Genomic DNA, 16,204 nt, shown 5'->3' on the forward strand with positions numbered 1-16,204 from the left:
GTGTTTCATGTGTGCTCTGATTATTTGGTTTTAAGTTTGGGCTGATGTGCTGCCTGTGACTGTTTTGTGTGATTTATTATAAAAAATTTGCCAAGATTTAATAAGAAGCTTTTTGATGTTTTTAATGTATGGAGCTAAATATTTTTTCACTAAATGGGCTGTTAATAAGAATTTAGTGTGCCTTAACTGTAAATCATCAGGCCATTCGTGTAACATTGACTATTTGTCCTAGGGCTGGGCTTCAGATCTCACTGTTTTGTTGCTTATCAATATGATGTTTGTGCCTTTATAATGTTGATGATGCCTCGTGGCTCTGGGTAACATTTTTATGCCTGTCCTGCTCTGTGTTGTGTCTACCATTCTGTGATGTAGATAGTGACAATTTGCAGTTGGTCTTGATTTTCTTTGTGATTTTTTCAATTATGTAGATTTTTATTTAGCAGCTCTCCAAACATTTCCAGCAGCTATATGGGTGCTAGGGACCACTTTAAAGGAACAGTAACACCAAAAAATGAAAGAGCTTTAAAGTAATAAAAATATAATGCACTGTTGCCCTGCACTGGTACAGCTGGGGTGTTTGCTACAGTAACACTACTATAATTTATATAATAAGCTGCTGTGTAGCCACGGGACAGCCATTCAAGCTGGAAAAAAGGAGAAAAGGCACAGGTTACATAGCAGATAACAGATAAGTTCTGTAGAATACAATAGTGTTTTATCTGCTATGTGCCTGTGCCTGTTCTCCTTTGAATGGCTGCCCCCATGGCTACATAGCAGCTTATTTATATAAATTATCAAAACAAAAATCAAAAACACTAATGGACACCTCAGTGGATTTTGAGTTTCTTTCTTGCCCTGCCCTTGTGACATTTGAGTTGTCACAATTACAGAAAGCTGCATCTGATCTTGCTTTAAAATACAACAAGGATTTGGATGCTTCTGAATTGTGCTCAGAGATTGAGAGCTTTAGACATCAAGTGGAAGCTATATTGCCAGATGCAAAGTCTGCAACACCTTTAGACCTGTGTCAGATGATACAGGACTATTCACTTGCAGATTGTTATCCAAACATCGATACTGCATTTCGCATATTCCTGACTTTGCCTGTAACTGTAGCATCATGCGAAAGAAGTTTTAGTAAGCTGAAACTTATTAAAAATTATTTACGTTCATCTATGGGACAAGAGAGGCTTTCAAACCTCAGCATCCTTTCAATTGAGCATGAGATGGCAAGGAAAATAGACTTCGATGATGTTATAGATCATTTTGCTGCCATGAAAGCAAGAAAAATTGCACTTTAAGTTCTTTATGTTCTACTGTACTTATTACCTTTTTTACTTGAATGTTGAATGTGTTTACAACTGTAGGTTAAATGTCTTTGTGTTTTTGCCACAGCGACATGACCATTTTTCATATTTGCACAATTCAGTGTATAAATAGTGGCAGAAGGATTTGCTGAAATATCTGCAGCTTTCACTTCCAGCATGCCTATTTTGAGCTAGCTTAATATGTTATATTGCACTCTTTTTATAGGTGTTGTCTTAAAAGTTAAATTTTGTAGACATTCCAGCATTGATGTTAACTAAACCCTTTATTTGCACTTGTTTATTGTTATTTATTTACATTTATTTATTTGAAAAATTGTTTAACAGGATAGAATTATCCTACTGAAAAAAGGTGTTTTGGTTTTTCTGACATTTTTTAGTGTACCTTATTTTTGTTTGTTAACATTACATATTTATATAAATTAAAAGTTTCTTTCATAAATGTGTTGTAAGTTTTCTTTATTAAAAAAAATGAAACCATTCATTGTATTGCTACCAATTAAATTATCTAAAATGCTGGAAAAAAAAAAAGAGTTAAAAAAAAATTTGAAACCATATAATGGTAAGGTGTGAAATTGTAATGGGGGGGGGGGGGCGCTGATTGAAGCCCTTGCCTAGGGTGCCAAAATACCTTGGCCCGGCCCTGTATTCACCATGTGAATGCACTAATAAGTAAAATGCGCTAGATTTGCCCAGGTTAAGTTGTGCATAGCAAACGAATAAGATCTGCTTTATAACAGGCCACCAGTAAATCTGCTTCTCTACAGGGCTTTGACTTTGCATTTTGAATGCCTAGAGGAAGGTGAAAAGGAAGCTGATCCTTATATTGTGATCTTACCATTTATCAAATGGAAATGCATTATGCCTTTATTGAAGGCTATTACTCTCTAGCTTTGATATAGCTATGATATTTAATCTTTAGCATTGTTAATAAAACTGCCTTCCTACAGTCAATTTGCCAAATCTAAATTTAAGATGGGGGTATAATTATAATCCCTTCTATAGAATTTAGTTTAAAAAATAGGAAAACAAATTTATTCCTATTAAAAACATGCTATTATCAGTTTAAAAAATACATGCTTATTATTATTAAAATAATAGTTAGAATACATCCTGATAACTTCACATTTATTTATTGGGGTTTATCAACCAAATCTACACATGCCTTTATTGGCTCAAATCAAGTCACTATCAAGCTGCCTATCCAGAGTTTATAATTTTCTCTCTGTGTAACTAGACCCACAAACTCAAACTAAAGCCCTATAATGATGCTTATGGCATAGGGCTGATGAGACTCCAAGCACAGGAAATAGAGCACATGCAGTATGCTGCCTCCTTGCTGACCATCAGATACATCCAAGAACAAACAGAGGTGAAAGGCTGTGGCATTGGAGTCTGAAAGGCAAGTTAAGGACGAAGGTGGGGCTCAGTCATTAGTGTGATAGGGACACTAGCCATGGAAAATGGCATGGCAGCCCTATGAAATATAACTAACGTGCTGAATGGACTTGATTTTTTATTACTTTACTAAAAACAGAAAGGCATGTTTCAGATATTGATTCAAACAGGACAGGCCAGAGTGTTTGCTTCACTGTCACTTCTGGTTGTCTGTTGCAGTTGGAAGTAACGGGGCCAGGCCAATCAAACTCAAGGTTAAGTATGTTCAATGATTCAGGGACTTGAGGCTGAATTGCTGTGTACTGTGTAGGGTAATAAAGGGATCATCATTTTCAATTTTAGTGGCACCGGTCTCTTAATATTTTTCACACAGTCCCATGATTAACAGCAAACATATGCCTTGCTGCAGACATTTTTATAAATACTTAAAGACATACACGGTGCGATCTGCTTTGGTGAGGTCGCCAAATGAGTGGATTGTTTCCGGATATGCCCTATAGTGGCCAAATAATCCCGATATGCCCATCTAGGACCAAACAATCAAATTAAACTGGCGGGCATAGGCGCCGTTGGACTGAGGACCGCATCAACGATTTGATGCAGCCCCCAATCTGACAGCAAATCAAACCTGCCCGATTGAGATGTGGCCAGTTTTAGGCCAGATCTCGGTCTGCTAGGCCTGTCTGGGGTGCCCACACACGGACAGATAAGCTGCCAAATTGGTCTAAAAGACTTAAATTGCAGTTAAAATCTGCACGTGTTAGGCCTCCTTAACAAATATAATCCTACATTGTATGGCAACTGAAATCAAGAGCTAATATACAGAAGATGGTCTTAACACTGAATATAATATATACAGTATATATAACTCTATAATACAGTATATAATAACTCTAGCTGTACTAAAGAATATTTGTCTGAATAAGGCAACTCAACACTTCCTGCTGTTCCAATTTTGTGGGGGGGGGGTCAATCTGAATGAAAAGTATGATCCGTCCCCCAGATACTGTGCCTGGTTGGCCTGCATATACCCACCTTTTGATTACAGCAACCACTACTGTGACTTGTGCTTTACACAAACAGCTGGAGTTTTAAACCATATTGTTGAATGAAATATAGACATCTAACCCATTTGTGAACTTCTGAACAGCCAAAGTTAAATCTAAACAAATTAAAAAAGAACAAATGTTGACTCATTTATTAAAAAATCCAAAATAGCATGAACAAATAAAAATACAGAACCTAGAAATCCCTGTTTTTGTAAGAATTTTCATGAACTTGAACATGAAAACCTCTAATTCCATGAACTGAATAAGGACCCACTGACTGCTACATGATCCCTCCAGCTTTAAAATGGCAACGTTTTGCATTTGTGCTTTTATTATAATTTTTTTTTTACACTTGATAACTAATGAGCACACTATTTTGTGTGTGCATACACAGCCTGCAAATATCAGAGCAACCACTGCATGGCACCGTCACCAGCTTAATTATAACACTCACTCTTGATCCTAATGGCAAATTACAATAAGGACATTATACATGGTGTGTGAGTGATAAGCATAGCATGGGGGCCCACAAATCACAATCACTATCCATGTACTTAGAATATTGGTTGGTTCAGGGATCAGTTGGCTTTGAAAATTGTATCTATTGATGCACCATATTGGTCAGTGTGTGGGTCATTGGCAGATGATGGTGTGAAAAGGAACTGAAGCTTCACCTCCTGCTGTTCTGATCGTTGGGGCTGCCTCACCATGCTGGCCTATGGAGGTAACACATAACATATATATGTGGAATGCAGTCTAATCTCTATATTTATCATATCAATGTATAATTATTATCAATGTATAATTATCAAAGCTGCATTAAGTAATATTCTGAGCTGACACTGAATATAAATCCCTGCTATAAATCTATTGTTGTCACCTTTGCTCTTCTTTACACTGATATCTCTAACAGAACAGAGCACCACCATCTTGTCCTATAGCTCTAGGGATGATTTATTTTAGGCTGGTACAGTTTTTGCACTGGAGGGTGCCTAATATATTGCCATTACAGAGTAATATAGGAATACAAACTATACCATGAAAATCAGGACAGAATCCATTTAAGTTACCTAACGCAGTTCATTTATTGCTTACTGTACAATTTAAATAATTATTCCCATTATTGTAAAACAGTTAATTCATATGCAAATAAATACTGGCACATTGGGCACTCATATATATATATATTTATATAGATCAGAAGCAAAACTGGCATCTGTTGGGCATAACAGGCTGCCTTTGTACTACTAGCTTAGCAAAAGGGTTGTATTTATTGCATTTCATTTAAATGCCAGCCACTGGTGATGTGAATATGTCAAGTTTCACTTTGCCAAAATATTTGCAAATCGTGGAAAAAATTTGTGAAACGCATAAAAAAAATGATGCTAGAAAAATTTTGCTCATCACTATCAACCACTTGCAATCAGGGCAGACCAACAACTTGCATTTAAAAGAACAAATGGACTGGTAACTTTACCCAGTTCTTCTAAAATGTACATACACACACGCTGGCCTGGAATTTGTGTCTGTACAGCTGTATAGGCAGATAATGGCGGGGCATTATGTCTGGCAGTGGCTCCATACGAGGAGCTGCACTTGCGCCTGAATCTAGCAAACTAAAAAAAAGAAATTTGCACAGATTTCTTATTATGAGAATGAAAAGCTGTGATTCTGAGAGCAAGCATTTGTACCCTGAGATATATCTGCTGTCACTTTATGGTAAACTATGTGTATATTTAAAATCTATATGTGGATCAGTTTTGCATTAGATAAGCTTAGATATCAGATTTTCTCAAAGCTACAGAGGTTTATTCACATATAAGAGAAGAGGCTGAAGTACAAGGCAAAGCACTAGAAATAAAGGAGAAGTTAACTGACAAAGCAACTCAAGCATTTGTACTTCAGATTCAGCCTATCAGTTGTTTACATGTCCAGCCAATCAGTGAAGAGCAGAGGTGACTTGTGGATAACGGATACTTGGTCCCAACAGTCTTTTGTGACAGTTGGTGAGAGAGGAGCTAAATGATGGAGACTCGTTGGAAAAGTGAAATGATGGAGAGCGTTGAAAAGCGAAAAAGAAGAAGAGAAGAAGAAGAAGAGCAAGAAGAGGAGATCATTTCCCCTGGGTGCAGCCCTGAATTCAAAAGGGCCAAGCCCCAGGGTGATCTGCGTGGGACCAGCACCCCTACAGCTGAGGAACCGGTGCCAGAGGGGGAGCCATGGAACACCCTGACCAACCTGGCTGATGCCCTGCAGACCTTCAGGGAGTACGGAGAGGAGTGTTACCTCTATAAAAAAGGCCTGGAGGGAGGTTATCAGATGGAAATTTTCCTAGAAAATCAAAAGGAAATAAATGCTGCATCCTGGAACCACATCACCACCCTAATGATTAATGTGCACAGGTACCTGAGATTGGACTTTCAGACCCTGTGCCTGGGTATCAACTTCCTGGAGCGGTATGTGTCCTGCACTCCTACTGACCCCGACACCCTAACAAGAGTGGGAGCCACTTGCCTCTACATGGCTTACAAAGTGGCTGAATTACGGTACCCCCTCCCCCCCAAGCTCTTCCTACCTCTGTTTGACTACAGAATGACACCAGCTGAAATGCGTCACCTGGAGAGAACCATCCTAAGGAAGTTGCTGTTTCGCCTGGGGGTACCAACCATCGATTTCTTTTTGGAGCACTTCTCCCTGTTGAGACTGACCAAGGAGGAGTGTTCCCCTGCCCAGCTCACAAGAGCAGCCAAAAGCGTAACAGCTGCCCGAGGCATCGCAGCACTGTGCCTGAACCAACATCAAGACTTCTACATGCACCAACCATCTCTCATGGCACTGTGCTGCCTCAATGTGGCAGACAAATTGTTTTATTACAACAACCCTGTCAAAGTGGCCACTGACTTCCCAGAACACCAAATTGAGGAGTGCATGGAAAAGATCTGCCATCTAGTCTCTATAGGCCACTATTTTTTACATCCGCTGCTGCCAGGAGTTTATCCAGAAATATTTCCATCTTTTAATCCTCCCACCACGAGGCCTGCAGCAACACCTACCAACCAACATCTACCTGAAGGCAGAGAGAGAACACCAGAGGTGGCATCAACATCCAGGGACACAGCAGGTTCCCAGCACATAGAGATGGCAGAAAGATCCAGCCATTCTCAGGACATGGAAGGGGCCGGTTATGTGCTACACAACACATACTGGCCCACTGATCCATACGGGCAAGTATACATGCACCCCTACATGCCAACACCTCCATACTGGCACCCATACATGCCCCCAGATTCCTACTGGCACCCATACATGCATACACTGCCATACCTTCACCCATACGGATACATATTTCCTTACTGATAGACACACACACACACTGAGGCCTACATGTCCATACTACTTACCATTTAATACAAGTGACAGTATTGGGGATCACTATTTCTGGACCATGGGGAGGTGACATTGCCAGGGCACCCAGTACCATCATCAAGCAGAGCTGTCACTTTCCATACACTCTTAATCACCTATGAACACATTTCCCTACAGACAAACAGAGGCAAACGTGTATTTATCCATTACTGTACATTTATTAACTCTTTCAAAGCTCCATAAGGCGTATTGATCCTGGGAATAATTCCGATTGCCATTTAGGAGTCAGGAAGGAATTTTTGCCTCTAGTGAAGCAGATTGGCTCAAGCTTCTCTCTAGGTTTTTTGCCTTCCTTGGGATCAAACAGCCCTATGTGGTGGGGTTACCAGACCCTCTGGTAATGGGAGGACACATATAGAAGGTGCATTTATATTGCAGCGTGCAGCTCTTTCTATATGTGCCCTCTGATTTCCAGTGATCTGATAACCCTACAGTGAGCATCACATTTCATAAATGATATTTTTAATAAAGCTGTGATCTTCACATATTAAACATAAAGTTGTTGTCTGCATCATTATTTATGGGTTCTGGGAACCAAATTAGTAGATATATTAGTATTAGTTAGATATATTAGTATTAGGTATATTAGCTGGGTAATAAATGGTCTTATGTAGTAACAGAGCAGTGCCATTCCTTCTATGAGGCAGACTTACCCTTTTATTAGATTATAATAATAAAATAAATCTAAATGCCTAATTAACATCATTGTTTCCCTTTACAATCTGCCTAAGGAAAATATTAGCGGGGGGGGGGGGGGGGGTTGGGTACCCAGCATTTTGACACCCACCAGTGAAATAGACCTTTGTGCAATTGCACATGGAGAAATTCTGGGCCAATGCGCCATAGAAAAAACTGAAATTGCCCTTCTAGTTTAAACAAGAGCTGGTACAAATGCTTTTTAGGGTCCCAGCTTAACCAATCTATGCTTTGCGCCCATCTATGCGCTGAACATGACTTCTGCCTGAGGGTTTACAATAAAACTCTATGGTCAGTTCTGAGAGAGATTTGTCTGCAGTAAGAGGTAATGTACATGGCAGCCACAACACATTTTGGGACTTGCATAGGCACAATGTAATAGAAATGGATATTTTGCCTTTTTAAACAAAATATGCCCATACAAATGCAGGGAGGCTCGGTAGGCCCGTATTTCCCTCTGGGTGCATCTGTGCAGGGAGGAATCCCCTCCCCAGTGAGCTGGCAGGAAGGAAGGCCTGCAGAGACAGTGCTGGGGAGAAGCAGAGAGTAGGGGGAGATTATTGTGTGTGGGAAGTTAGTGGGGAAACCCCAGTGGCAGAAAAACATGCTCTGTTTAGGGTGCAGAAGCAAAGGGAGTCCTTGTCAACAAAGCTTGCTCTTTTCAGGACATGGAAAGCCAAAGGAAGTCTTTCTCAGGGCTCTAAAGAAACTGCCCCATAAGTGAGGATCCCCCAGCAACTCAGCAACCAAACACGTCTGCAATATTATGCACCTTATTTAAAGTTACAGTGTTCTGAAAATAAACCTATTAACCTTTTCTCTGTGAGTGACTGTGGTTTAGAGACATCCCCAGGGAGGGGTATTACAGCCCAGTCTGTCCTGACCCTGGGCACAGCCATGTTACAGTGTACCTGCTCTCCCATATAGCGGAGGCACAGGACTCCTGTAGCGCCAAATCAAATTGGAAATCAGGCAGGATTTCCTTTTAGTAGCAGAACAGTGTTGGCTACACAAATGAACAAAAAAACCCACAGAACTACAGTGTTGGGCAGTTTTATTAAACAGAAATGTAAACATCTTACAATCATCACAAAAAAACATAATAGCAAGAAAATATAGATCTTTAGTTATTATTCATTTCAAAATAAAATATAGTTTTAGGTCTCCAAATTAAAATAATACTAGCAATAATATTATTGAGGATGGCAGCTGTTTAGGGAAAGGAAAACTATGTAATAAAAAAAAAAAAAGCATCTGTGACAATATTCACCTTTTCTTTAAGGTGTTTGCTTTGATTTTGCTGCATATGTGCCAATATATAGGCCTCTTCAAAAATAATATTCTTTTGTGATATACTCACAGCAGCATAGGTAGCTTTTTCTTGTTGAATGTAAATGCAGGGAGCCAACAATGTTGGTATGTGAATGCTGAACTGCCCTTTTCACTTGTGGCTGGAAATCTGCCTAAGCAGTAGGTTGTACCATGGCTGTAAGGGTCAAGATACACAGAGCTACTAGTATCAGCTTTTTTTTCATGGCTACTAAACACCAGAAAATACCTGCCATAGACAATACTGAGAATTCCCTCTGCTAAAACACACGTAGAGACAACTATCAGTGAATGAACAGCATTGCCTATCTTAGTAGCCATGACAAGTAGCTGCCACTAAGTAGCTCTGTGTATCTTCACCCTAGGGGCTGTGGCACACGGGGGAGATTAGTCGCCCGTGACAAATCTCCTTTGTCACGGCGACTAATCTCCCCGAAATGCCATCCCACTGGTGAAAAATGTAAATCTCTGGTGGGATGGCATACGCTGCGCCGCGATATCCCAAAATCGCAGAAGTTGCCTTAAGAGGAAACTTCCGAAATTTCAGGAATTTGCGGAGCCGTGTATGCCATCCCTCCGGCGATTTACATTTTCGCCAGTGGGACGGTGTTTCGGGGAGATTAGTCGCCCGAGACAAGGGAGATTTGTCACGGGCGACTAATCTCCCCGTGTCACAGCCCTAAGAGTTATGGCACACAGTAAGACTTATTGCCGATGGTTAAATCTGCACTATCGTGCGCAACAAATCTCCCAAAAATGACTTACTAAAGTATAACATTAAGATCACTGCAAGTAAAGCCTATTACTCATGGTGGTCTGGCTTAATTGTTGGAAATTGCCTCCCTTGGCATTTTCTAACTTTTAAAGAACTTTTGTGTTTCAATAAAACAGTATTATTCAGGGAAAATATACATACAAATTGCTGACAATATTGCAAGAGAACTATCAACGTGGCTCATCTCCTAACAGTGCAATTTGCAAATTTTGCCGTTTCTTTACCCAGAATTCCCAGCATAATAGGAGATGCCTCCATGACAATCTGGGTACAATGCACAAATATTAAGCAGATTGCAGCTTATGTTTATATTAAATATGAAGCATTATGTATCCTTTCCAGAGGCCCGTGCATGTCTCATTCTGCAGAGGCATAAGGCCAATAAAAAAAAAAATAAAAATATATATATATATATATATATATATATATATATATATATTCCTAAACATAAAACTTTTATGTCTATTTGGATAAATTATCACAAGGTCAAAAAACAGTATAGAATTCACTAAAGCACAATATGAAGTAACAATTATATGTTCTTGCAAAACACAAGTTCATAAATAAAATGGATGGAGTGGTAAAATAAAAAGAGACACAACAAAAAAATCTTCCAAATGAAAATGGGGAGAAATAATTAAAATGAAACCAGCATCAGAAAGAATTCAGAGAAAGCCCTAAAACGGGCAAATCCTATGTGCAGCCCACTAGAACTTGCTGAACCATAATTTTCAGCCTCCATCAACCACATCTGTAGGGCGGCAGGTTTTCCATTATTTCCCTAAAATGGTATGTTTGTACACATACATGGAAGATAATGGACACATTTGAACAATATGAAGCTATCTTGCATGAGAATCCTATTGGCCAAGGCCTACAATGATGGCTGCATGTGATTTGATTGCTGGCTTAAGGGACAAACATTTAGATCTGCCCAATTCACCCACACTGTGTGTGTGATTAAACTGGATAAAGATCCACTTGTCTGGTGACTTGGCCATACCAGAAAAACATTAAACATATGGCTTTTACTCATCTAAAGGGGTTGTTCACCTTTAAATGAACTTTTAGTATGTTCTAGAGGGTTAGTATGGGTAGAGGGTTTTAGTATGTTGTAACGGGCTATTCCAAAACAATTTGCAATCTTCATTTTTAATTATCTTTAGTTTTGTAAATATTTAGCTATTTGTTCAGCATATCTCTAGTTTGGAATTTTAGCAACTATCTGGTTGCTAGGATCTAAATTACCCTAGCAACCAGGCAGTAGACTGAATGAGAAACTGGAATATGAACAGGAGAGGCCTGAACAGAAAGTAATAAAAAACAACAACAATAAAATTGTAGCCTCAGAAAGTAATAGTTTTTTGGCCGATTGGGGTCAATAACCCCCAGCTGAAAGAATCAAAGAGCAAGAAGAGGAAGGAAAATAATTAAAAAACTATAAAAAAAATAAAAAATGAGGAAAAGTTGAGAAATGGCCAATCTATAACATACTAAAAGTTAACTTAAAGTTGTACCACCCCTTAAACCCACTGTAGCTGTATACTTGTTGGTTGAAAGAGGCGAGTAACAGATACAATGCTAGAAGTACTGGAAGGGTGCTGGAAGCAGCAATTGTACAGCAGTCTTTACAAGAATAGATCTCAGTGCATTTACTGCAATAGATGGTATAACTGATCCCAGACAAACAGAAATCTCTACACTGGAGGTACATGCACATCTTGTACATGCACATCAAAATTGTAACTGGCTGTTATGGGTAACTATACCAGAGCAAATTTGCCCACCTTCAGTAATTTTGTAAAAGGGATACACTGAATCCATAATTTTTGCATTCAGCTAGATACTGAATCCTTTGCAAAAGCTTTAGATGGATACCAAACCCTAAACCTAATTTTAACATGTAAATCAGAGGATCCTCCATTAATATTGTATATTGAAAACTGTGTCTCTGCCAATTGTAACATGATAATAAAGGACAAGGAAAGGGAGAGTCACTGAGGTGTGGCAAGTTATCTGCCCTCCCTCCTCCAGTGATTTTAGTAGCCACTTATTTCAGACCCCAGCAGCACCCCTCATTGTTTTCCAGAAATTCACAGCCCCAGGTACTATTCATTTGCTATACTCTTCCAATGTCCCAGCACGCTGTACACTTGTAGATCACTGAAATCAGCAAAGATTTCACTCCTGCACATGTGATCACCTAGGCCTAGGGTAATGCAGGGGCACCATAGAAGCAGGGAGAGAAGTAAAGTACCCAGGGACAGTGCTTTTATGGGAAAAAAAAGAGTGGCAGCCTGTGGTCTGAGGTTACCAAATAGAATTAAAGACAGGGTGGCAACTTGGCACCTCCCACCTTTCTCCTTTCAGCATTTTATTCAGATTTGCAGAAACTAAAAAATTAGCTACTGTGAACATAGTTAGGATTTGTTTAAATGCCTAACTAAATCCTGGATCTGGTGCATCCATAAATGTCACACAGGAACAGAATTTTAAGTGCTAACTTCAAGTGTACAATGGTATAACTGATCTGGTCTTCCTTCCATCAAGATATGTACAGTTGCTTTAGGAGTTCAATTGCTATAGAACAATTTCATTTTTACTGCAATTTGGTAACTACACTGGGATTAACAGTACCAAGTCCCTCTGCCAGCTATGCAGGTTATAAGACATTTTTCTTTTTGCTATGTCAAAGAAAAATTGATCTCCTTTTACATTTTCATATCTAAACTGATTGTGTTGTATAACTTTTTTAGTTGTATAGGGTATACGTATATTCCTTTCATGTTAGATTTTTACTTTGAAGTATACTTTCCTTGAACAATTTGATTTGTTTTGCGTGTCTGCTTCTTTAAATATATTCTTTCACTAGGATATGCAGAAGTATCAGGATCATATAGCAGGTCCAAAATCCTTATGTAAAAATCATGTTAGAAAGCACTGCTAGTGCCTGCACTTGAAGACTAGTGCTGATATTTGCACATCTTACCCATTACTTTTGGTTACTCCTTCACAGTGGCTCTCAGGATACCAGCAGCTTTAGTGTAAACAGACTGTATATGTCACTGCATGGAACATCCGCTGTGGGGTAAGGACTCCTGCAGGGTGATGGCTACTGATTTAGAGAGATAAGTCATTGTCCCAAAACGTCCACTGGGGGCACTGTCATAGAGCAAATGGCAAATACCAGCCGTTGGATCAACATTCAACATGGTGTCATCCGCACCAAGCACCTTCTGTGAATGATAGAGATGAAAGAGAAAACCATGTTAGCTGTACCTCAACAGGATATGGCCATAACATATTTACCCCAATTTCCATTATTTCATAGTACATTATTGCTGTTTCAAGTAAGGGTTAGGAAATATGGGCATGAAAAAATGGCAGAGAAAAGGGAAGCGGGTATTTGCAAAAGTCTGTCATCCTTTACATTTAGTGCCTTCATACGTTACCATTTATTATCTGACACATTAGAGGTCAGATTTCATATGGACATGTTTGTTTGCTTTGCATCAGCTAAACTTCCTTAGGGCCGTGACAGACGGGGAGATTAGTCGCCCGCGATAAATCTCCCTTGTTGCGGGCGCCTAATCTCCCCGGAATGCAATCCCACCGGCTAGAATGTAAATCACCGGTGGGATGGCATATGCAGCGCGGCAATTTCCCAAAATCAGCAAAGTTGCCTTGAAAGGAAACTTAGGCGATTTCTGCGCTGCGTATGCCATCCCACCGGCGATTTACATTGGCATTTAAGGCAGATTAGTCGCCCGCGATAAGGGAGATTTGTCACGCAGCAACTAATCTCCCCATCTGACACGGCCCTTAACTCTTACATTTAAACAGAGCAGATAAGCTCAGGCAGCATTGCATTCAAAGTAATGTAGATTTTTAAAAGGGTAAATTATCCTGCCAAGTAATCTGTGAGACACTTGCTCTGTACCTATAACCTGTGCCAAAAAGCAAGATGGGACAGCAGTTTTTAAAAGTACCATAAGCTATTTTCAAGCATAAGAAACCTCTAATATACCTATAAATGTAATCTGTTTCTTTAAAAAGTATATATAAATAACCTCTATATAAGATAAAATCCAGCGGCAAAACAGTTCTTCTCTTTCTGCATCATTTGAAATCCTGGCAGGGGAGAAGGGACTAAAACATTGATGTTGCAAACTGTAACAACTTCTCCGCAGCTTAGATGGCATGCAGGAACTACATAATCCAGAATGCATTGCATTGTGATGGAGAACAGGGGCCAAATCTTAGGTAACTGTTCCAAACCATATTATTACATTAATAATAAATTACTATATAAATGAATGTCATACCCAATGTGTAAGGCACCAGGAGTTTTAGAGCTTTAGATAGTAGGCCTCAAACCAGCATTAAATGCTGTAGTATTAGCTACCATCCTGCACATAGATTTACTACTCTCTCCCTGGTGCATATAAAAAGAAGCTATGCATCTACTATGGTTTAGTTCTTTGGATACAAAGCCATATGTGTCCACTGTTCTCTGAGGTCCTTTCAAAGTGGTTTGACTTTACAAAAACAAGGTTTCCCACCAATATAATAGTTTAAAAAAATAAATGTCTCTATTATATGCAATAGATAAACTATGCATGTGCCGTTTCGATCGTGCAGCCATTTCTTCCATAGATGCAACCTTTGGCTTCACTACCCTAAATAAATAAAATGACAGAAAAGAATGAAGCTAATACATGGGCATGGCAGGCTACGCTGGCATTCATTATAACTGATAATTAATGACAATTAAAAGTGCACCCTAATCAGTCTTACATTAATTTGATCTGAGGGTTTGCATGCCTTTAAAGTGCCATGGCCACAGTATTTTCCATGAGATAAAAGTAATCTAGGTTAAAAACTATAAAATAGTTTTTAAAAACTAAAAATCATGATCAAAATAGTCAGCAATAGTGCAATAGCAATAGTGTTAGCAACTAATTACTGATAGCTGCACAACAAATAGTACCTGGGCATAATTCTTTCTGAGAGTGACTGACACAATGGCAGTATCTGACCTCACCCCATCTCTTTGAGCAGCCCATATGCCTCTATTAATGAATGCACCATGCTGGCCTAGGAAGGAAAAAAAAACATGATTTGTATGTGCAATGCATTTTAATCTTATATCTTATTTATAATTGACATAACCTTGCATCATAATACTAACACTGAAAAAAGTTGTTCCTGTTGGCCATTCACATAAATTTCTTTCATAAAAATTTCAATAGGTGATTGGCGGCCCACAAATTATGATTATCACGTGTATTATAGATACTGGTTGGTTATGGGATCAGTTGGGTTAGAAAATATCTATTAATGCACCATATCGGTCAGTGTGTAGTACATGAGCAGATGAGGGCGTGAAGGGGAGCTGAAGCTCAACCTACTGCTGCTCTGATTGTCTGGGTTGTCCTCCCAAATGATCACAACAATAAAAAGGTGGCAGTGCACTGTATTGCTGTTCTCTTACTCTCACACGCGCGTAAATCAGTGCGATAGAATATCAGGTTGGCCCACATGCATCTTTTGTATATTGCATATACTGCCTACTGAACACAAATATTGGTAACTTAGGACTGTGGCAGACGGGGAGATAAGTCGCCGCATGACAAATCTCCCTTGTCGCGGGCGACTAATCTCCACGAAATGGCATCCCACCGGCGAGAATGTAAATTGCCAGTGGGATTGGCATATGCGGCACAGTGATCGCTGAAGTTGCCTCTCAAGGTGATTCTGGCAAATCGCTGCACCACGTATGCCATCCCACCAGCGATTTACATTCTAGCCGGTGGGATGCCATTTCAGGGAGATTAGTCACCCACGACAAGGGCAACTATACCCACGACACCTGTTATAATGCTAATTGCATTATTTGCCACTGTTCATTTGCTTTATCCATTAGCACTGAATGTTGTCTTATATCTGCTGATAACCATCTACATGTGTTCATTATCCTGTATTTCAGTAACCCTAGTTCTGTATCCCTATAAGTATCCATTACTCCCCAGGCTCAATTGCTGGGCCAAGGGTGGAAATAAGAGCGTCCCTGGGAATGCAGGAAGGCCAGGATTCCCATCTGGAGGGTATAATAATATAAACCAGTCCAACCAAGCCTCATAATATTGTAGTGCAACAACTCCCACCCACCTTAACACACTTTCACATTACAACAGCTGGGGGGG

At 39.5% G+C, this 16,204-nt stretch overlaps 2 protein-coding genes across 2 annotated transcripts in view; one reads left to right on the forward strand and one right to left on the reverse strand.

Moving 5' to 3' along the window:
* The window catches only part of hdac8 (histone deacetylase 8), a 55,366-nt gene that overhangs the window by 38,830 nt on the left and 332 nt on the right, over positions 1-16,204 (reverse strand). Inside the window, exons 2-3 of the mRNA XM_031890215.1 lie at positions 14,989-15,095; positions 12,988-13,234 (exon numbers count right to left, since the gene is read on the reverse strand). The gene's annotated coding sequence lies outside the window, so the exon portion shown is untranslated. The remainder of the gene's footprint in view (positions 1-12,987; positions 13,235-14,988; positions 15,096-16,204) is intronic.
* Positions 5,662-7,696, forward strand: LOC101734092 (cyclin-O protein B). The gene has a single exon (XM_031890644.1). It carries the CDS (start codon positions 5,795-5,797, stop codon positions 7,127-7,129), a length of 1,335 nt encoding a protein of 444 aa, XP_031746504.1. The 5' UTR covers positions 5,662-5,794; the 3' UTR covers positions 7,130-7,696.

This window comes from Xenopus tropicalis, chromosome 8 (genome assembly GCF_000004195.4).
Source record: "Xenopus tropicalis strain Nigerian chromosome 8, UCB_Xtro_10.0, whole genome shotgun sequence".
NCBI classification, from domain to species: Eukaryota; Metazoa; Chordata; class Amphibia; order Anura; family Pipidae; genus Xenopus; species Xenopus tropicalis.

Excerpts from the sequence above, each read along its gene's own strand:
- LOC101734092 (XM_031890644.1), top strand. The coding sequence starts at position 5,795 with ATGATGGAGACTCGTTGGAAAAGTGAAATGATGGAGAGCGTTGAAAAG.